The sequence below is a fragment of the Plasmodium berghei genome, assembly GCF_900002375.2.
Source record: "Plasmodium berghei ANKA genome assembly, chromosome: 7".
NCBI lineage: Eukaryota > Apicomplexa > Aconoidasida > Haemosporida > Plasmodiidae > Plasmodium > Plasmodium berghei.
The window spans coordinates 31,495-55,266 of NC_036165.2; the positions used below are offsets into that span (position 1 = coordinate 31,495).

The 23,772-nt window shown below is 20.4% G+C and overlaps 6 protein-coding genes across 6 annotated transcripts; 3 read left to right on the forward strand and 3 right to left on the reverse strand.

Moving 5' to 3' along the window:
* Window positions 1-2,593: 2,593 nt before the first annotated feature.
* Window positions 2,594-3,870, reverse strand: PBANKA_0700300 (BIR protein; the record flags this gene model as incomplete). The annotated part of the gene is made up of 3 exons (XM_034563896.1): window positions 2,594-2,680; window positions 2,769-3,719; window positions 3,856-3,870. 3 exons carry the CDS (start codon window positions 3,868-3,870, stop codon window positions 2,594-2,596), a joined length of 1,053 nt encoding a protein of 350 aa, XP_034420747.1.
* A 2,196-nt stretch (window positions 3,871-6,066) lies between these two features.
* On the reverse strand, window positions 6,067-7,031 carry PBANKA_0700400 (fam-b protein; the record flags this gene model as incomplete). The annotated part of the gene is made up of 2 exons (XM_034563898.1): window positions 6,067-6,795; window positions 6,963-7,031. 2 exons carry the CDS (start codon window positions 7,029-7,031, stop codon window positions 6,067-6,069), a joined length of 798 nt encoding a protein of 265 aa, XP_034420748.1.
* Window positions 7,032-8,257: 1,226 nt separating this feature from the next.
* On the forward strand, window positions 8,258-9,749 carry PBANKA_0700500 (fam-a protein; the record flags this gene model as incomplete). Its single annotated transcript, XM_034563899.1, has 6 exons — window positions 8,258-8,388; window positions 8,541-8,778; window positions 8,873-8,942; window positions 9,112-9,215; window positions 9,309-9,539; window positions 9,675-9,749. The coding sequence occupies 6 exons, from the start codon at window positions 8,258-8,260 to the stop codon at window positions 9,747-9,749; spliced, it is 849 nt and encodes a 282-aa protein (XP_034420749.1).
* A 1,694-nt stretch (window positions 9,750-11,443) lies between these two features.
* On the forward strand, window positions 11,444-13,019 carry PBANKA_0700521 (fam-a protein; the record flags this gene model as incomplete). Its single annotated transcript, XM_034563900.1, has 6 exons — window positions 11,444-11,574; window positions 11,709-11,961; window positions 12,066-12,132; window positions 12,294-12,403; window positions 12,507-12,740; window positions 12,939-13,019. 6 exons carry the CDS (start codon window positions 11,444-11,446, stop codon window positions 13,017-13,019), a joined length of 876 nt encoding a protein of 291 aa, XP_034420750.1.
* Window positions 13,020-14,466: 1,447 nt separating this feature from the next.
* PBANKA_0700541 (BIR protein) lies at window positions 14,467-15,644 on the reverse strand (the record flags this gene model as incomplete). The annotated part of the gene is made up of 3 exons (XM_034563901.1): window positions 14,467-14,532; window positions 14,620-15,492; window positions 15,630-15,644. The coding sequence occupies 3 exons, from the start codon at window positions 15,642-15,644 to the stop codon at window positions 14,467-14,469; spliced, it is 954 nt and encodes a 317-aa protein (XP_034420751.1).
* Window positions 15,645-19,468: 3,824 nt separating this feature from the next.
* PBANKA_0700561 (fam-a protein) lies at window positions 19,469-21,570 on the forward strand (the record flags this gene model as incomplete). The annotated part of the gene is made up of 7 exons (XM_034563902.1): window positions 19,469-20,087; window positions 20,337-20,444; window positions 20,523-20,563; window positions 20,662-20,731; window positions 20,882-20,946; window positions 21,086-21,304; window positions 21,466-21,570. The coding sequence occupies 7 exons, from the start codon at window positions 19,469-19,471 to the stop codon at window positions 21,568-21,570; spliced, it is 1,227 nt and encodes a 408-aa protein (XP_034420752.1).
* Between the last annotated feature and the right edge of the window lie 2,202 nt (window positions 21,571-23,772).

Here is a 23,772-nt window from a genome sequence, read left to right on the forward strand (position 1 = left end):
TATAGAGTAATAAAATAATATTATTACTAAAGAAAAGTTACATTTATATTTATGATAATTAGCTAATTCACCTTAAATATAAGATTGTTCAATACACTTTTGATTAAATATAGATATGATACATTTTATACAAAAAAACTATTATTAATAAAATATGGTATAACTTTATTATAAAAATGAATATACTTTTATAATGAATTCAAAGTATGTTTGAACATAGAAAAGGAATATATATATATCTTATGTTTTAATGATTGCCCTTCTAAAACTTAAATGCTGTATAAATCTAAAAAATGAAAAATCCTATTATTAATTAATCCTTAAAAATATATAAATATATATTTTCTAATATATTTTAAATATTTATATGCTTGTTTCTTATAATATATAATACAGTTTTTTCTAAAATTACAACATTTGTAAAATAAGTTGCATTATTCCCTTTTTTAATTGATATACATAATTTTAATATTTTTTTTATTTAATATAAATAAGTTCATAATCCATCTTAATGAGTTCAATAACTTTATTTTTATTTCTATATACTTCAATTTAAAAATACACCTCATTGGGTGATTTTATAATGTATTTTGCACATCTTTTCCACGGTTTAAAACGACATTATCACTAAATTCATGCTTATTATGCTATTTATAAGCTTAAATAAACCTTTGAATGTAAATCGTTTTTAAAATAATAATTATTATATATTAAATATATAACATATAAATAAGTGTTGATGCAAATTTTAAAGTATAATAGAAAACTATGTGTATTAGGTTGGTATATTGCACTTTGAGAGGAGAGATAAGGGAAGTATGTTTTGTAAGACAAACCTATAGCCATATAAAATTTACTTATTCTCATAGTTTAATTATATTTTATATTTTATACCATTAAAACTTTCAATTCATGTATACATTAAAAATAACTTATAATTATTACTTTTCTAAATATATAGTTTGATTTTATATTTTATAATAAACTATGTTTAGTTTTTTGATGAAAAACAATATTTTTAAGAAGATTATAATTATTAATATTATTTTTCTTGGTAGTTTTAATTCTAATATTATCGAATTAAAGCTTAATTAAATAAATTTTATAATATTTCATATGATTTTTTATACGTGCATTATAATATTATCAAATGTATAAGAATATGTATAATGGATTTATACCCATATAAGTATATCAAATAAACATAATATATTTGTTCGTATTTAATAACATATTAATCTATTATTATTATTGTTACTAGTGGTATATCACCGTATGCTACAATGAGATAATTAACGCACTCACGAAGAATACTTTAAACCAATTAATAATTTTCCTTGTTTCAGTGTTTTAAAGTATAACATTTTAAAACATATATATTATTTCGTAAAAACATTGTATTTAAAGTATATATTTATAAGTTTGTGTATATATAATAATCTAATATAAATATTATTAGTTCAAAGAAAATTAATTATGGTTTGCCTTCTCAATAAAATTAATATTAATATTTAATTATATGAAGGTTTCATAATATGGCAATATTTAATATTAATTATTGGTATTTTACTAGATTATATATATAATCATATAATAATAACGCATTTTATATTTCATATTATTTATAATTATTAAAACAAACTATAATATGAAATTTTATTAATATATTTATATTTTATTTTTTAACTATTCTAAATATAATATATTTATACCTCAAATCTTTAAAATTTAAAATTAATAGTGATTACTCTATTATTATACCTTATGATAAATAAATTAATATATATATATAACTATCCCTATCAATATAAATTAGAACATTAGCATAAATGCAAAGTATTGAAACGAAAAAAATTAGTATTATATATATTTATAATTTATAAACTTATAATATATCTATAATGCATTTTTTATGTATTACTAAAATGTTAGATGCATAAAATGATTTTTATAGATAACGTTGTATTGTCGATTTTCGATCAATATTCCATGGATCTATATTTTATGATCCTATATTATTACAGTTAAGTTGGATAACACAATTTAAATAAAAATAAATATGATATAAATCATATGTTTTATTAAATAAAATTTCACCAAATAAAGAAACATATTATGATATGCATAATTCAATATAGCTATGGGTTATCAAGGCTTATATAATAGGCAATTACCATATAGACTAATATGAATTCATATATAATCAATATCTATATTAATATATGCAATATAGACATTTTATTTTAATCATATTAAATCGACATGAATACTCAATTGTATATATTATGCTTTATGGAAAATATGTTATACAACCCCTTTCACATTAATGGTTATATCCATTTTGGGGGTGAATATTTGGTCTTTTGAACTTATTCTCGAAACTAAACATACGGATATAGTACATATGTTAAATTAGTGTTCAATTATAAAAAATTAAATAAATATATAACGTTTAACCCTAACCCGAATATGGGTCCTACAATATAAAAACTATATAAAAATAATGCAAAAATTACTTCCAAATAAATAGTTTCTTAAAATATATAAATCAGTATTGCTATTTCTTAACTAGATACTCTTTTCGAATCATATATTAATGATTCATTCTCTTCTTTATATTTTTTATTTTTTCTCTTAAATATTGTTTTTGAGCTCGTTTCCGAAATCCAAATAACGAATACTAATATAAAAATTTTAAAAAATGTATAATTTACTTATATTCATAAATTACTTGGTGTTGAATATATTTTAATTGGCTTATTATTTACCTTATATGAAATTCCTAAAAAAAATGCTATTGCACCAAATATTGATAAAACTGTAAATAATTTGTTTCTTATCGACGAACTTGATGGTATAACTTCAGAAGCTTGTGCAAAAATTAGTTCAGAATTTTGTGCAATTTTTTGTACATTTTGTTCAGAACTTTGTGCAGAAAGCTGCTCAGAATCTTGTAAAGAACTTTTTACAGTTTCTTTAGAACTATGGGCAGAAAGCTGCGCAGAACTTTGCTCTGAAGTTTGTATTTCTTCTATTGTTGCAATGGGTGGAAGATTTGTACAATTAACATGACTACATTTATTTATAAAATTATTATAATCATTTAATAAAGTAGACAATAGTTGAACATATGAACTATTTCCAGTAATATTAGAGTCGTCATTAAGTTTTTTATATTTTTCAACAAATTCATTAGCTTTTCTCGAATATTTATTGCAATTTGGACTTTTTTCATCAAATTCAATATAAATCATACATAATGTATTAAATGCATCATAAAATTTAGATATATCTTTAATATTCATATTTATTAAATCTTTTTTTTTATCTATAATATCCTTATAACTATCATAATAAGCATCAACACCATTTATAGGATTTGTATACTTTTCATGATTCTTTATATATATATCATAAAAATATTTTAGAGTGCTTATATTTTCTTCACTTTTCTTTAGGTTTAACATATAACTTAACCACATGATAATGTATTCAACAATATTTATGTTATTTTTTGCAACAGAACTAAACACAGAAGAATCCTTAAAAAATGCATTAAGCAAATATAAGCATCCAGCATTAATTTTTTCGAGGTTACTACTACATTTGTTATTAGTACAATACCCATTTAAAGTTGATTGATTCATAATAAATTGATAGTCTCCGTTTACTTCCAAATTATTGGAAAACGAATTCCTTAAAGCAAAGAACGTCCTACACTATGAAAGAGTTAAAAACAATTAATAAAAACGCGAATGATTGCAAATCTTATTAAAATAAAGTTTAATGATATTTATATGTAATATAATATTAACAAATGTAAAGGAAATTATTATTATTAAAAAATGCATATACTATTTTGTCATCCATTATAATGGGATTTTATTTTTTATTTGCAAATTGAGCAAAATCATGCTGTTTTATATGCACTGATCCAAATATGTGACGCGAATACCTTAACCCTATATATAGAAACTATCTATAGTTAAATATATTATAAAATTTTAAATAATTAAATTAATATAGAGTAATAAAATAATATTATTACTAAAGAAAAGTTACATTTATATTTATGATAATTAGCTAATTCACCTTAAATATAGGGTTATTCAATACACTTTTGATTAAATATAGATATGATGCATTTTATACAAAAAAAACTATTATTAATAAAATATGGTATAACTTTATTATAAAAATGAATATACTTTTATAATGAATTTAAAGTATGTTTGAACATAGAAAAGAAATATATTAAATTTTTATATACCTGTTTCTTATAATATATAATACAGTTTTTTCTAAAATTATAACATTTATAAAATAAGTTGCATTGTTCCCTTTTTTAATTGATATACATAATTTTAATATTATTTTTATTTAATATAAATAATTTTATAATCAATCTTAATGAATCCAATAACTTTATTTTTATTCCTATATACTTCAATTTAGAAGCATATCTTATTATGCAATTTTATAATATATTTTGCACATCTTTTCAACGGTTTAAAACGACAATTAGTACTGAAACCGCATTTATTAAGCTATTTATAAGTTTAAATAACCCTTTGAATTTATATTTCTTTTAAAATAATATATAGTAATTATTAAATATTAGCACATAAATAACTATTGATGCAATTTTTAAAGTATAATAGAAAACTATTCTTAATTAGGTTATTATATTACCCTTTAGTAGGAGAGAGATAAGATGTATTTTCATTTTTAATATATCAATTTATATAAATATTCGTTAAATGTTCTGCATTGTTGATTTTTATCTTATATATTTTATTGTTATAGTTATCAATGTATATACATTCAAATAATTTATTAAAAATTATATATTTTATTAATTCAGGGTAAATCAATGATAATATAATACGCGTTAATATGGAATAATAAAATGACATTTAATATGAATTGAATCTTTAACTCTTTCTGTATTTATCCAATTTTTTATAATATAAACTACAAATCCCAAATTGGATGTTTAACAAATATATAACATTGATACCTTTATATTGTATTGTTATGTGTCTTTTCTATAAAATTAACATTCATATTTAATTATATGAAGTTTTCACAATAAAACAATATTTCAATTTTATTTATTGGTATTTTACTATATTATATGTATAGTCATATAATAATAACTCATTTTATCTATCATATTATTTATAATTATTAGAAAAAAATATGATATTCAATATTGTTAACATTCTTATATTCAACTATATTAACTATTTTAAAATATAATTTATTTATACCTCAAAATATAAAATTTAAAAATTAATAGTGATTAATCTATTTTTATACTTTATTATAAATAAATTAATGTACATAAAGCAACTTATATTAATACTAATTAATTTAATACAAATGTAAAGGAAATACAAAAATAGAATAGTAACTACAATTAAAAATTCAAAAATATTGTATATCTAGTTCAATTTTTATGTGTTACTAAAAATATTAGAAGCATAAAACATATTTTATAGATATCGTTGTGTCGTCGAACCTTGATCGATATTTTATGATTATCTATTATAGATTGCAATATGTTTAATTAATCTTAAAAATATACCCATTAACCTGAAGGTATATTATGTTGTAGATGAATGTTCAAAATTTATCGAATTAAAATTTATACTCTGATATATAAAATTATTATACTTTTCGGTTATAAAAATACAATTTGAATTAAAATAATAATAACACAAATTATAGGCTTTACTAAATAAAGAAATATATTATGATATGCATAATTCAATATAACTATGAGTTAACAAGTTTCATGTAATAAATAATTATGATATAGATAATATGAATTCATATATAGTCAATATCTATATTAATATATTTAATAAGCTATTTTATTTTAATCATATTAAATCAATATTACAATTTATGAAAAAAATGTTGTCAACTACTTTCGTATTAATGGTTATGCTCCTTTGCGGGTACATATTTGGACTTAATTTCGAGATTAAGCATATGAATATAGTATATATATTTAATCACAACTTATAGACAAATAAATATGATCAAATTATAAACAAATTAATAAAAATATAACTTTGAACCCTGAACCCTAAACTCTAAACCCTGAACCCTGAACCTTAATACTTTTTCTAATTTATTGGAGTATTTAATAAATCTCCAAAGGAAATAACATATGGAAAGTCCAGGCAGTAAGAATAGTATCGTTAAGTACAACGACCCTCCTATTGATACCGAAAAAGCAACTGCTACATATGCCAAACACGACAGGATGAGTTTGATTGCTTCTTTTCTATATTTTTTAATCAATTCTGATTCCGTATGACGATTACTTGATGCAATTTTATTATTTTCATTATTTTTCAATTGTTTAAAGTCTTCATGTTCTGATACAGAACCATTTTCATCTTTTTTTATTATTATTTTATCATCTATAAGCTGTATTGATAATTCACCATTCGTTTTATCAGAAATATGTTTTTTTAATTCTTCTAATTCTTTTCGAAGCTCCTTAATTAATGTTTTTGTCTTACTATCTACATTTTTTAAATCAAGTGATGTGTTACTTTCTTTATGTTTCTTTATATGTGAATCTATAATATTTATAAGATATTCTATTTCTTTGTTACCTTCAATGCAATCACCAAGTTGATTTGCAAGATTCAAAGTTGATTGATAAAATCCATTTAAATCAAATTCGTTATCTGCATCTGCTAATATCCTATTATTTCTAAAGTTTATTACATTCATTTCAAGGCATATGTTTCTATCGTTTACAAGGTATAATTCCTACAATGAAATCAAATATTTATTAAAATATATATAACTAGTTTTAACTGTTTCTTTAACTTAAGTGTTTTACCAATACATGAAACAATAATATAAAATTAATGTAAAACAAATGATACAAAAACTATAATGAAATATTATTAATAATAAAATAATGTGTAACTTACATTTTTGCCATATTCAAAAGAACAAATAACAATTGAAAAAAGAACATATTTTAAAATACTGACTCTCATTTTTACCTTTATTAAATTAATGAAATAATATATCTAGTTTGAGATAATGTTGATAACTTGATATTTATTCCCAAGATAGTAATATTTATTAGTTTTGTGTTCTAAATTTTATAAATAAATTATATATCTATAAAAAACAAAATTTATTTCATTTATTAACTTTTTGCACTTTCTATAGAATTAATTAATTCAATGTTGTAATAAATTTAGTTATATTCATTAAAATTGTTTATGGATATAAATACTATATTTTTTTCAAACAAATATTAACTTTTCTCTAAAAAATACACGATTTTTAATATTTTAATTATAAAAAAATATATGTATATATATTAATTTATCCATATAAAACATTTTTGGAAATTTCTTATAGGAATCGGCTTTTAATACAATTTATAATACGTTGGTGATTTTAGTGGTACGTTTTTGATATTTTATAAACTTATATTTTTCTATCATTGTTTAATACGAAAAAATTAATAAATATCAATTAAAATAATAAAATATTAGATACATATATTTTTTTTATATGAGTAAATACAAACATATAATGAAAACATTAACAAATCACCATTGATATTTACATTTAAATCGTTTCTAATTTATTATAATATTTCTCCAATTTTAAATATTACTTAATAATATTCTCCACTTTATTTACCGATTTCGTGGAAAAATATATATTTTTATTATTTTCTTACTTTTATATTTTTATTTTAAAATAATGATCTCCTATTAGGTAAAAACAACATCGTTTTTTTCTATTATATATATATATATATATATATATATATATATATAATTCCATACATATAGAAAATTTTATAAATTTTAAATTTAGTTTAGTCAATTATTAAAATATAAAATTTGTGCATTCATAATGCTATATATTAAAAATGGTACTTATATAATATAATTAAAGTTATTTATTTTTAGATATTATAATATTAATGAAATTATGAATAATAACATTTGATATTCATTATTTATCAAATCTTTTGTTTTTGACGTCGTTTTGTGGTTGAATTATTTAAATATAAAATATATTAAACTTATAAATTTGATAAAAGTGTACATTTTATCGTTTAAATAATAGTTTTTATACTTTATTGGAGAAAATTATTAGCTTTGATTTTAATTATACTTGTGCTTATTTTTCGAGCTGTTAATTTTTAACTAAAAAAATACTAATATACATTTTAATAGTTTGTTTGTAAAGTTCAAAAATGAATAAGCTTTGTATTCAAATTGTTTTATTTCTTTTAACCATCTCCCTATATGTGAATAATAAAACCCTTGCAACTGAACCTGCTCCAATAAAATATGTAGCATTCAAACCAAGAAAATGTTACCTTACGTAAGAAAATACAAAAATATATATATTACATATTTCGTTATGAAAATGTTAAATGTACGCCTGTGCAACAATGCTATAATATAAACACAATACCTTTATTTATATATATATATATATATATATATAAATATGTTCATTTTGATCAATGATAGTTCAGAAGAAATATATGAAAAAAATAAGCACTTATTATGTACTGATCCAGAAGAAACTGTAAAGGCAGATGAAGTTATGAACGAAGCTGTGAAACATTTAGAGCATCATTCTGCAAATATAGATGATTATAAATTTTGGGTAGTAAATCCTTATTATAGAACATTTTTTTATAAAAAAAAAGATAAAAACCTTACAGATGTTCTAAAAGTTAAATTTAAAATTGATGATTCCGATAAGGTATCATTAACGAACAATATTAATATTATAAACCAAATTAAAATAAAAAAATGATTATAATTTATATACATATGTTTCTCTTTGTTTCCATTAGTATAATGAAATAATAAACATGTTATGGGATCCCGATCGCCACATTTTTTCCAATAGTGACTTTGTTAAAAGTATACAAAACATAAATAATTGTCAAATCAGAATATTATTGTTACTATTTATTGGGCATTTCGTGATTTATTATTGCCATTGCTATATGACATTATTTATTGTTTCCCATGTCTTCAAATTTATAATATTTTAATTTACATAATGCAAAATTATTATTTTTTTGAATAGTTGTCCGTGTGTACAATCCAAATTTAGTAATGATACAACAACGTTACAAAAAAAAATTTGGACGCCTTCAGAGATATTTTTATGCTTTAGCTACAAAGGTTGAAGTAAGGAAAATTTTCCTCTTCTATTTCGTTATAAATCGTATTTTTCATATTATTCACAATAATTTATGCAATACAATTTTATTAATTTTGTAGCTATCAGAAAACAAAACTATAGTAGTCATGGCTTCAGCAAATATAAATGACCACAACCTTTCTATTGAAGTATATCAAAACACAATAATAAAAAGCGCAAATTTATTCAAAACTGACATTGATTCTGAAGATGATATTAGAAAAGGAGAATTAAAAAAAACGTTTATTAACATAGCTGGATATCTCATTGAAAAAAAAGACGGCTATTCTGATATCACCTACATAGAATCTGTAAGCGATATATATATTTTAATAACTTATTTCAACAATTGTTAAAAACATATAGTTTTAAATAAGTGTACATATTTATAATTTGCAAAAAAATTAAACATTTATATATTCATCCATTTATGTTTTTTTTCTTAGTTTAATCGGCATGCTTTCATTCCCCTAAAACGCATGCTTAGAAAAGCTTTATGTTGTTTTCTCCCTCATAAATAAACATATATTTATATATATTTTTCAGCATCGTAATATTAGAGAATTTATGTTAATAAAACGATTTATTTCCATGCATAATGATTTCTTTAAATTATCATTATAGAATGTTCTTTTGTTTTAAGAATGTTTTTTTTGTATATTATTTGTTGGTTTTTTAATATTAGAATGTATCTATACGTATTAATTTTGTGAATACTACAAATAGAACTGTTATAACTTATGAAGACCTTTTATTTAATTCTTATCACCCTTTTTATGTTTACAAATATAGACATCATCTATAGGTTAAAATTTTGGGGAATATCCCATATATGTAAACGGCTTTTTATTTATGTATACTATTTGAGAAGATGTTAAACTAATAAGTGTTTCAAAATTAAATCAAACGAGACACATAAACCTCGGCAAAATACTATTATTAATATCTTCAATTCTTTCTTTTCTTATTTATATAGAATAACTCTCTGGATCTCTTAGCATAAATGTATTATCCATGCCTTCTAAAAAAACAATGTGTTTATGGTTATTTAAAAATATCTCATAAGAATTACACGGAATCACTATCTTATATATAAATATATTTATTTGTTTATTTAATAGACTTTTAAACAACCAAATATTATTAAATATGAGCCAATTAAACCATCTTTGACCCAGAAATAGAACCATAAACACCTTAACACCGAGACAATTGTAACTAAAAAATAAAAATATTTTTTGTATTTTAAGTTTTTTATTTTATATTATATATCTTGCTAAATAAAAAATATGTTTTATAATTCCCATAAATTTACAAAAAATATGCATCAATATTACTAGCATCAAACAATTTTTATCTCTTTAAAATTTATCAGCAAAATATTAGAAAATTTTTATTAAAATTAATAATAAAAAAATTACAGATATCACAATTAGGTATAATAAAAATATACGATTTAATATAAATTTTATTATGTGTTGTTATGATGAATAGGAAATGGTATTATTGTTACAGTTGTAGTAACGCATTAATACACAAACTAATGTAACTATTACCTTAGATTAAGCTATGTTAATACATAAAAACATAAAAAATATGTTTTACGTTCAAAACAAATAGAAAGAAATAACAAAGCTATATTTTTTATATAATTGCCAGCATATTATATGTATAATTATATTCAAATCATATATATTAAAAAATATTCATTAAACTAAATATATTTTTTATATCATTTTCTTTATATTTTAAATTGTTGGCGTTGGTGATAGCTAAAATTATACAACTTTGTAACATATGTAAGGTATCATATATAATTCCATGCATAATAGCATATTTTATAAATTTTATTTTAAAGTATGTTTTAGTTGAATGAGCTATAAAACTCAAAAAACTTATATATTAATAATGCAACATTAAAGATATTACATAATTAAATTTGTTTATTTTTATTTATTATAACATTTTATAACCCCAAATCCATAATATTATGCATACTCATTTTATTTATGAAAGCTTTGGGTATTCAATACTTGCAACCAAACTAATTAAATATATATTTTTTATTTTTTAAATAAATTTTATTTTTATAGTTTTTTCGAAAATTTGTTTGATTTTAATTTTATTTGCACAATTTTTCGAATTCCTGGTTTGTAGTTTTTAATCTAAAAAAATATATATAAATTTATTAGTATTTTGTTTATTAAAATCGAAAATGAGTAAAGGATATATTAAAATCATTTTTTCTCTTTTAATTTCATCCGTATATATGAGCAATAAAACTTTTGCAGCTGAGGCTAATTCAGGTATTGAAGCTTTACGAAGATTTGCTCGGCCACCTAGCATGTAAGAAAATATGACAGTATATATATTCACATCGAATATAATTCGTATTTATGGAAATGTATATCTACATAAGATTGAATAGTAAAAACATCAGTCTATAAATTCATTTATATTTTTTCTTTGCAAATTAAAAGGTCGATTTTTCCCAATGATTATTCAGAAGGAACAATTGAAGAACAATCCTTCAACTCATGTGTATACCCTGAAGAAATTGAAATAGCAGAAAAGGTTATGAATGAAGCTGAACTGTTATTACAATACCATGCTGCAAGTACGGATGATTACAAATTATATCATAAATTCAGTAAGGATTCAATTGCATATTATAAGAAACATAGAAATACATTAATTTTTAAATTTAATCATAAAATCAAATACCCAGACAAGGTATGAATTAACAAGGAAGCATTTTTAAGTCATAATATTAAGTTAAAATTAAAAAATAATTATTACATATATATATATATATATGCTTTTTCCCTGTTCATTAGTATAATTATATAATAAGCATGTTATGGAATTCAAATGCCAAATATGTTGGTGATCAAATTGTTAAAGGTATTAACCAAATAATCAATCAATTTAATATACGATTCCCAATATCCAATATTTCATCTTTTATTATTTCCAATATTCTATAATACTGTTTTTTTATCTCTTACTCGTTATTTTTCGTAATGTCCTAATTTACATTTATGTAAACATATAATTTTTTTTAGAAAAAGTTGCACGTGCATACTCTCCAAATTTAATGATGATCCAACAGCGTTACAAAAATGATGCTATATCGTTCCATGGATATTACTATGCTTTAGCAAAAAAAGTTCAAGTAAGGAAACATTTGTTTTAGTTCATCCCTCTAAAAATGAAAATTTACACATTATATAGTGTAATTTATGCAAAACATATATATATTTTTGATTCATTTTTAGGTATCAGACGACACAACTATAATTGTCTATGCATCATCTGATGTAAATGACTATAACAGTGTCGATAAAAAAAAATATACAAACACTATTGTAGAAAGTGCAAACTTATTCAAACCAAAAATTTATTCAGAAAATGATATTAGAAATGGAGAATTGACAAAAATGTTTGTTAATTTATCTGGATTTATAATTCAAAAAAAAAGGGATTGCGTTGATATTACCTATCTCAACTCTGTAAGCAATCTACGAATTTTTATAACTTAATAATTTTATTCCACGATTTATTTTGTTATTTCGTTATCCTATTTTATCACTTATAAAAAATACATACCATTTATATAAATGTAAATATTTATAATATATGATGTTCATCCGCATAAAACTATAATATTTCCTTTTATATATTTATCCATTTTTGTTTTTTGTTCACAGATTAATATTAATACCACTATTTTTGAAGATTTATTAATTAGAATAATTAATTTATCACAAATACTAACTATTAAGAGATAAACTACCATAATTTTCAAGAAATAGTGTGCAATCCTCATAATATTTTTGATCATTTTAATGTTGTAATACATTATTAATAAAGTAAATATGCTTTCATATATGATGTCTATTTTAACTTATTTCCATAACCACATTTTTTAATAAAGTTTACTTTCTATATAATTTCTTTAAATCGTTTTAACATAAGGATACATATATTTATGACGTTCACCAAAATAAATATAATCATTATAATTTGTGAAAAATATTTCTTTATTCTCCCTGTTCATATTAATATTGATAATCCTTTTATATGTAGAAATATATAAATTAGTATTTTTCTGGTACTATTTCCCTTATTTTCATTATGCATATACAACTCCCCATTGTTATTATCAAGCTTAGAAACCATTAAATATATCAATAATCATCCTCTAAATCATCTATTAATGATTTATTTTCTCTTTATTTTTTTTTCTCTTAAATTTTCTCATTGGAACTGTTTTCGAATTCCAAATAATGAATACTAATATATTTTTAGAATTATAGAAAAGAAAATTATAATTCGAAATCAAATGAGTCAACGATACAACATTGTTTTATATGGATTATTAAAATCCATATATTTATATTATAATATTACACAAAAATCCATTTTTTAATTGTCTTTATAAACCAAATTACTTATAATTTTTCAATATTTATATAGACTTTTAAATTCAGATTCAAAGAATCTGAACCCAAATCAAAAACTATTAATTAAATTTATAAATAATTGTGCTTTTTTATAAAATAAATAAATGGTACAGGATCGATCTCCATAACTTTTTATATTATTAATAATCCCATTTCCTCATCAACTCAATTTACGACCTTTTTCATGTTTTTTCCTTATTTCCCTTCCTTCTACCCCAGTTTCTTATATTATGAATTGTAATCATTTAAATCAGCGTCCCCTTCTAGGAGCAAGTCGATTCCAATATTTGATCAATTGCCTAAGCCATTAACCAAAAATTAACAATAAAATACAAAAAGTATATAGTTCAACACATTTAACATTAATTTATATTAACACGAAATCCAATTCTTATAATTTATCAAAATATATTTCTTTATTCGTTTATTTTCATCCTCATTTTTTCTTACATATTTACACTTAACATAAATATTAAAAAATACAAATTATCCTTTACATATTTTAATAATTTATTTCCTATATATATTTAAAACCACTCCTTAAGCTAATAAATATTATCAAATTATAAAAAATTAAATGCAATGTAACACTTAACCCTAACCCAATATGGGGTCCATAAACATAACCCTGGTCTACAACATAAAAACTATATAAAAATTATGGTAAAAAATTACTTCGAAATAGACAATTTCTTAACATATATCAATCATTATTACTATTCCTGAAATAGTCATTCTCTTCAAATCATATATTAATTATTCATTTTCTTCTTTATTTGTTTAGTTTTCCTCTTAAATATTGTTTTTGAGCTCGTTTCCGAAATCCAAATAACGAACACTAATATAAAAACAGTAAACGTATGATTTTTTTGTTAACGCTTCCATATATATAATGAAAATCATTTTTTAATTCCTTATTATTTACCTTATATCCAATTCCTAAAAAAAATGCTATTGCACCAAATATCGATAAAACTGTAAATAATTTGTTTCCTATCGATGAACTTGATGTAATTTCAGAACCTTGTGTAGGAAGCTGTTCAGAAATTTGATTAGAACCATGTGTATAAAGCTGTTCAGAAATTTGTTTATAACCTTGTGCAGAAGTTTTTATTTTTTCTATCGTTAGAAGGTCTGGATAGTCTTTACATTTATCACCTTTACTATTACAATAATTTTTAAAATTATTATAATCATTTGATAAAGTAGACAATAGATCATTATAGGAACTATTACTAGTTATACTAGAATCGTTATTAAGCTCGTAATATTTTGCAACAAATTTATCAGCATTTTCAGAACATCCTGCGCAATATGATGTGTTTTCATCAAAATCAGTATACATATTACATAAAATTTTAAATAAAATATAAAGTTTAGACATTTTTTCACTAGAAATATCCATAAATTCTTTTTTGTTATTTATAAGATCCTTATAACTACCATACTCTGTAACATCAGTTATGGGCTTTTTGTAGTTTTCGTCATTATTTATATATGTTTTATTAAAATATTCTAGATTGTTGCTTCCATCATTATTCTTTAGGTTTAACATATAACTTAACCATATAATAATGTAATCAACAATATTGACGTTATTATGTTTCGAAAACAAAGAAGATTTCCCAAATAATTCATTAAATAACGTTAAACATACAGCATTAATTTTTTCGAGATCACTATCACATTTTTGATTACTACAATACTTATTGAAATATTCATCCTTTAGAAATTGATAATTTTTGTTTTTGTCTAATTTATCGGGAAACCAACTCCTTACAAAAAGGAACCTTCTACACTAAAAACACATTTAAAAACAATTATTATAAATGTGCATTATTGAAAATTTTATTAAAATAAAGTTTAATGATATTTATATGTAATACAATATCAAAAAATATAAAGGAAATTATTAGTATTAAAAAATTCATATACCACATGGTCATTCATTATAATGGGATTTTATTTTTGATTTTTAAATTGAATAGAATCATGCTGTTTTATATACATTACCCCCAATACTTTAGCCCTATGTATAACACTTGCCTGTAATTAAATGTATTATAAAATTTTCAATAATTAAATTAATATAGAGTAATAAAATAATATTATTACTAAAGAAACGTTATATTCCTGTTTATGATAGTTAGCTAAATTGCCTTAAATATAGATTTTATGCATTTTATACAAAAAATACTATTATTAATAAAATATGGTATAACTTTATTATAAAAATGGATATACTTATATAATTAATTTAAAGTATGTTTGAACATAAAAAATCTATAGCACCTTCTTTTTTAGTAAAACTTTTTCTAAAACATAAATACTGTATATATATAAAAAATAAAAAGTTCTATTATTACTATAATCCTTAAAAGTATATAAATAATCGTTTTTTTAAATATATTAAATTTTTATATGCTTTTTTCTTATAATATATAATATAGTCTAATCTAAAATTATAACATTTACAAAATAAGTTGCATTGTTACCTTTTTTAATTGCATATACATAATTTTAATATTATTTTTATTTAATATATATCCATTTCAATTATATTTAACATTTTCAATAACATTAGTTTTATTCATACGTACTTCAATTTAAAAATATACCTTGTTGGGTGATTTTATAATATATTTTGCACATATTTTCCTCGGTTTAAAACGATAATTAGCACTGAACCGCATTTACTATGTTATTTATAAGCTTAAATAAGTCTTTGAATGCACATTTTTTTTTAAATAATACTTAGTAAATATTAAATATATAACACATAAATAAGTATTAATGCAAATTTTAAAGTATAATAGAAAACTATTCTTAATTAAATTGTTATATTTACATTTTAGATAGGAGAGATAAGGGAAGTATGCTTTTTTAAGACAAGAATATAGCCATATAAGATTTATTTATTCTCATAGTTTAATTATATTTTATATTTTATACCATTAAAACTTTCAATTCATGTATACATTAAAAATAACTTATAATTATTACTTTTCTAAATATATAGTTTGATTTTATATTTTATAATAAACTATATTTAGTTTTTTGATGAAAAACAATATTTTTAAGAAGATTATAATTATTAATATTATTTTTCTTGATAGTGTTAATTTTAATATTATCGCATTAAAGCCTACTTAAATAAATGTTATAATATTTCATTTAATCTTGTATGCATACAATTTTAATCTTATCATGCCTTTAATAATATATGTGATGAATTTATATCCATGTAGTGTATCAACTAGAAACATTATATTTATTCGTATTTAATACGTTTATCTATTGTTAATGCTATATCACTGTATATTACGACGGAATAATTTGTGCGCTTAATAAAAATACTTTAAATCAATGTATAATATTTCCTTGTTTCATAGTTTTTAAATTAAGTATTTTAGAACATATTATTTAGCAATAACAATATATTTGTGATTTTATATATATATAATAACCTAATAAAAATATTATTAATTCAAATTAAATTAATTATTACATACTTTTGTTATATACTTTGCATTAATATATAATTGTATATATTTCACAAAATTAACATATTTCAGGTTTTAGTCATTGATACAATATTATATATATTAGTACAATAACGTTAATTTTATATACCAAATTCTTTATAAGTATTATAACAAACTATAACATTAAATTTTATTAATATACTTATATTTTTCTTTTAACTATTTTAAAAATAATTTATTTGTGCCTCAAATCTTTAAAATTTAAAAATCAATAGTGATTAATCTAATACTATACCTTTATAGTAAATAAATTAATGTGTATAGAACTATCTCTATTATTGAATTTAAAACTTTAGCATAAAATGAAACTATATATAATCGAAAAATAAAAGGATAGTATGCCTATATCTATAATGTAATTTACTATTAATATGTATATTTTTATTGTGTTACTAAAAATGCTAGATACATAAAACATATTTTATATATATCGTTGTATTGTCGATTTTAGATCGATATACCATGCATCTATATTTTATGACTACCAATTCTATATTGGTAATATCTTTAATTAACAATAAAAATATTCCCATTAACCTGAAGCTATATTATAATGTAGATGATTATTCAAAACGAATCGAATTATAATTTATACCCTGATATATGAAATTACTATATAGTTCAATTTGATAACATTATTTAAATTAAATGAATATGATACAAATGATAAGTTTTACTAAATAAAAGATTTCACCAAATAAAGAAATCCATTGTACATTATGATGTGGAAAATTCAATATAACTATGGATCAAGTCTTATATAATAGATAATAAGGGTTCTTATATATAGTTAGCCAAAAATTAGCAATAAAATATATAATTCGAAGTTATAATATTGCCAGATTTAATATATACGAACGAATTAGATATAAGTATTATAACATATGGAAAATATGGTATGCAGTCCCTTTCATATGAACGTCTATGTCCCTTTGGGGGTGCATATTTAGGCTTCAGCTCGAGATTAAACATACGGAAATGGTAAATATATATATATATATATATATATATTCAACATTTACATACCAATAAATATTATCAAATTATAAAAAATTAAATTACAATATCCCCGAACCTTAACTCAAAACGAAAATTCAGTGAACAAAACTATAACCCATAATACATAACCTTGACCCATCAAATATGAACACCTCTTCAACAAGAATAATATAATTAAAAAATAAATTAATTATATATATATTTCTTGGCTTAACAACTTTATGTTTCAGCATTTTATTTATTTGTATTTTTTTTAATTTTATATATATTATGCTTTACTATTAAAAGGAAATTTATAATTTGTATTCATTTATAAAAAAGCATGGACGTCAATATTACTACCAATACACAATTTTTATAAAATTAAAAATTTTGCTATAAAAATGTTATTTAGTAAAATTTGTATTAAAAGTGATAAAAAAATCACAAAATGTGTGATTCTCATAATATAAATTTTAATATACTATTATTATGATGAGGTAAAAAAATATTGTTATTATTATAGTATTATTAATATATAAAATTAACTGAATTTCTCAGATTAAATTAAATTATTTTAATATTTAAAAATACAATACATGTTTTATATTAAAAACTATGCATTATCAAAAAAAAATTGTAAAAAAATGGAAAATATATCAAAACAATTATTTGAATATAATTACTAATGTAAATATATATAATTATATTAAAATAAATACATATTTTTATTTTAAATGATTGATTTTCTACTAGGCAACAACGTTTTTTTCTATTATATATAAATATATATGTAATTTCATATACAATGATATGTTTTATAAATTTTAAATTGAATTTAGTTAATTATAAAAATACAAAATTTGTATATTCATAATGCTATATGCTAAAAATATCATTTATATAATATAATTAAAGTTATTTATTTTTAGATATTATAATATTAATGAGATTGTGAATCATAATATTTTTGATATTCATTATTTATGAAACGTTCTGTTATTGACGTCGTCTTGTGATTGAATTATTTAAATAAAAAATATATTAAACTTATAAATCTATTAAAATCATACAAGTTTCTCGTTTAAATAATAATTTGTATTTTTTTAAAATAAATATTTGTTTTTTATACTTTATTGGAGAAAATTATTTGCTTCAACTTTAATATACATGTGCTATTTTTCGAATTGTTAATTTTTAATTAAAAAAAATACTAATATGTAATTTAACATATGTTTGTAAAGTTCAAAAATGAATAAATTTTATATTAAAATTTTTTTTTTTCTTATAAGCATCTTCGTATATGTGAATAATACATCCTTTGCAACTGAGCTTGATTCACCCGATGATTCTTTAGAACATTCTTTAAAGATGGGAATATTTATGAAAAATAATAATCTTATAACGGAACCAGCTTCAGACATAGATTTTCTAGTCAAATCAAATATATCCCAAATTGATTTGATAAAAACTGTCAAAAATAATGTTACCCCAGACAAAGAATATCTAGACTACATTACTCAAGACAAAGACTATTTAGATAATCTTATTCCAAACAAAGAATATCTAGACTACATTACTCAAGACAAAGACTATTTAGATAATCTTATTCCAAACAAAGAATATCTAGACTACATTACTCAAGACAAAGACTATTTAGATAATCTTATTCCAAACAAAGAATATCTAGACTACATTACTCAAGACAAAGACTATTTAGATAATCTTATTCCAAACAAAGAATATCTAGACTACATTACTCAAGACAAAGACTATTTAGATAATCTTATTCCAAACAAAGAATATCTAGACTACATTAATCAAGACAAAGACTATTTAGATAATCTTATTCCAAATAAAGATGCTCAAGGTAATTTTATTCTAGACAATGATGATCTAACCAAGCTTATTTCAAATAATTATAAGTAAAAAAATACGCTTATATAATATATCTACATATAATATAACTATACATATACGTGTACCATTATCGAAGTGTTAAATGCATATTCGCCCAAATAAGCATTTGCATGTCGATTTGATCATCAAAATACTATTTATAAATACATTTCGATTTGTTTATTTTATAAATTAAAAATAATTCCATTTTGATCAATAGAGTTTGAAAATCATGAAAATCGAGACTTACTATCGTGTACTGATTATGAAGAAGCTAAAAAAGCATCAGAAATTATGTGCGATGTTATAGATCGCTTAAAATATTATGGTAATTAAAATAGTAATTGCAGTTATTATGCATTTGAGGAAAAAGGATTTATAAGTTTTACGGACTATGGAGGTATAGATGTTGCAAAATTTTATCTTAAAATCCGCAATCCAAATAAGGTATAAATAACAAACATATTTTTTTATGTTGGGAAATTTAGTTTGAATAAAAAAATATAATTATTATTATATGAATATATTTTTTTTGTTGTCATTAGTGTAATCAAATAGTAAAAATGTTATATGAACCCAAGGATTTATATGGTTTTGGTTCCAATGATAGTAAAGGTATATAAAAAATAGTTAATTAAACAATTTAATATATGGTTATCACTTTTATGTTATATTTATTGTGTAATTATTCAATGTTTTATGCCATTATTTTTTTGTTTTGTTAAACTCCATAATATTTTGATTTGCATTTATATAAAATTATAGTTTTATTTATACCAAGAATTGTCCTCGAACACAATTCAAATTTGATACTGATACAAAAATATAGCGTCACACCATTCCATAAATATAATTTTGGGTTATTTACAATACCTGAAGAAGATCTTTTTTTCCTTCGTCTCGATATATATCATATTTTTCAAGTTATTACATACAATTTATTTAAATATATATTTATTCATTTTATAGGAATCGAATACAACATTTTTTGCCAATACATCGATAAATATAAATGACGAAACCAGTGCCAATAAAAAAAAGGGCAAAAAAGGTGTAAACTTGCTCAATGATCATATTGATTTTGACGATATTATTAGACAGATAGTATTAAAAAATATGTTTGCTAATTTTTTCGGATTTATTATCACAAAAGAATACGATCACGTTGGTGTTACCTATGTCGAATCCGTAACCAATATATAATTTTTAATATTATAATAATTACATTTCATTATTCATCAAAAATATATAATTTCTGTATAAATGTATATATGAATAATATATTATATTTGTCCTTGTAAATTGAAGTATTTCTTCCATGTATTTATCATTTTTTGTATTTTTCATAGAACCGACATGATAAATCCTATCCAAAAAATTATGATAAGATAAAACGTAGAGCACAAAATATGTTAAATTTAATGAACATATTGCTATATGGATTTAAAGGTTAAAACATATAACCCACGTAATAGCTTTTAACAATTTAATATTGGAATATTTATATTAACAAAATATGTTTAATTTTGTGGATAATATATAGTTTAAATTACTAAAATTAACCATCACTTGTTCATCATATGAAAATTTATTTTGTATGTAAATGTTTCACATCATTTAATATAAAAATGTACTTATGAGTATTTCATTTAATGAACACTACAAATTTAACTATTATATTTTATGGAAAATGTTTTGACATGGTTATTCTTTCATATTAATATTTATAGTTTTTTAGGATAGAACATGATCAGTTTATAGTTCGTTTTTATATTTTAATTGATATATATATTAAAATACATTTTATAATGTGTAACACCTTTTGAATGTCCTGATATTATATATATACAAATACATTTTAATAAATAATATTGTAATGCATGCTTTATAATAAACTATATTTAGTTTTATGATGAAAAACAATATTTTTAAGTAAACTATAGAATTATTAATATTATTTTGCTTGGTATTGTTAGTTTTAATATTAGCACATTAAAAGCATACTTCGTTGAAAGCTATAATATTCCATTTGGTTTTTTGTGCATACAATTTTATTCTTATTACAAGTTTAATAATATATATAATTAATATATATCAACGTATTTGAATCAAATTAATTTAATGATTTTTTCGTATTTAATACTTTATCTATTGTTATTACTATTATTATTGTTACTGCTATACCACTGTATAGTACAACGGAGTAATTAGTACGCTTAATAAAAATACATTAAATCAATGTATAATATTTCCTCGTTTCATAGTTTTAAATCAAATATTTTAGAACATATATTATATTTCGTAAAAATATTATATTTAAATTATATATTTGTGATTTTATATATATATATAGTAACATAATAAAAATATTATTAGTTAAATTAAGCTAATTATTACATACATGTTCTATACATTCTGCACTAATATATAATTGTATATGTTTCCCCAATTTAACATATTTAGTGCTGGGTCATTGATACAATATTATATATATTAGAACAATAACGTTAATTCTATATACCAAATTTTTTATAATTATTAGAAAAATTATAAGAACAAAATGTAAATAATTTTTTTTTAATATGGTTATATATCATCATTTTAACTATTTATAATTATAATATAGTTTATACATTTCACAATCCATATATCCTTAAAACTATGAAGTTTAAAATTTAACAGTGAATAACCTAATATTATACCTTTATGATATATAAATAAATATGTATAAAACAATTTCTATTAATATAAATTAAAATTATAACAAAAAAATAAAGGAATTAAAAAAATAGAATGTTTATAATAGAAATTTAAATATTTCTTATATATACATCTATATGCATTTTTGTTAATCTATTTTCGAACGCTTAATTATTTTTACTAATATTTATATATGTTTATATTATAAAAAAGGTTTAATATAGGAATATCATCCTGTTATAAACAATTTAAATTGTTGAATCTCGATAAATATAGTATGCATCTATATGTTATTATATTAATTATAACAATATATAACTTATTTAATTAATAAAAAGTATATTTATTAATTCATATATAATAAATTTAGACGATTCTTCAAAATAAATATTACTATAGTCTTTTAGCCTTATATATAATATTGTTATTACATTTTTCGACGGAATATTATAATATTAAATTTAAAAATATGGAATACAAAATGTTAAGTTTTATTAAATAAAAATTTCCATAAGATAAAGTAAGCATATTATATAATATACATATTAAGAGCCAATATATTTATCTACCCCCAAATTAAGAATAAAATACAAAAATATCATATTAAAATTCTACTATATATAATGTCTAATTTATATTAAAACTAAAATGCATGCATCATAATTTGTGAAAAATTGTTTTTTTATATGACGCCTTTTATATTATTGTTTGCGTCCATTTTATGTGTTACATATTTATAATTCATTTATGGGTATAAATTATAGTTATGATGCACATATTTGTTTGTTTAATAAGGTACCTCTTGTTTATTTTTAACAAACATACACATATATCAATAAATATGATAAATATTTCACAGTAAATTACACTGAAACAAAATACTAAATTATAACCCTTGAAAAGTATTGAAATTCGAAATAATTCCCCTAAATATTAGGTCACCATGTTTGAAAAAC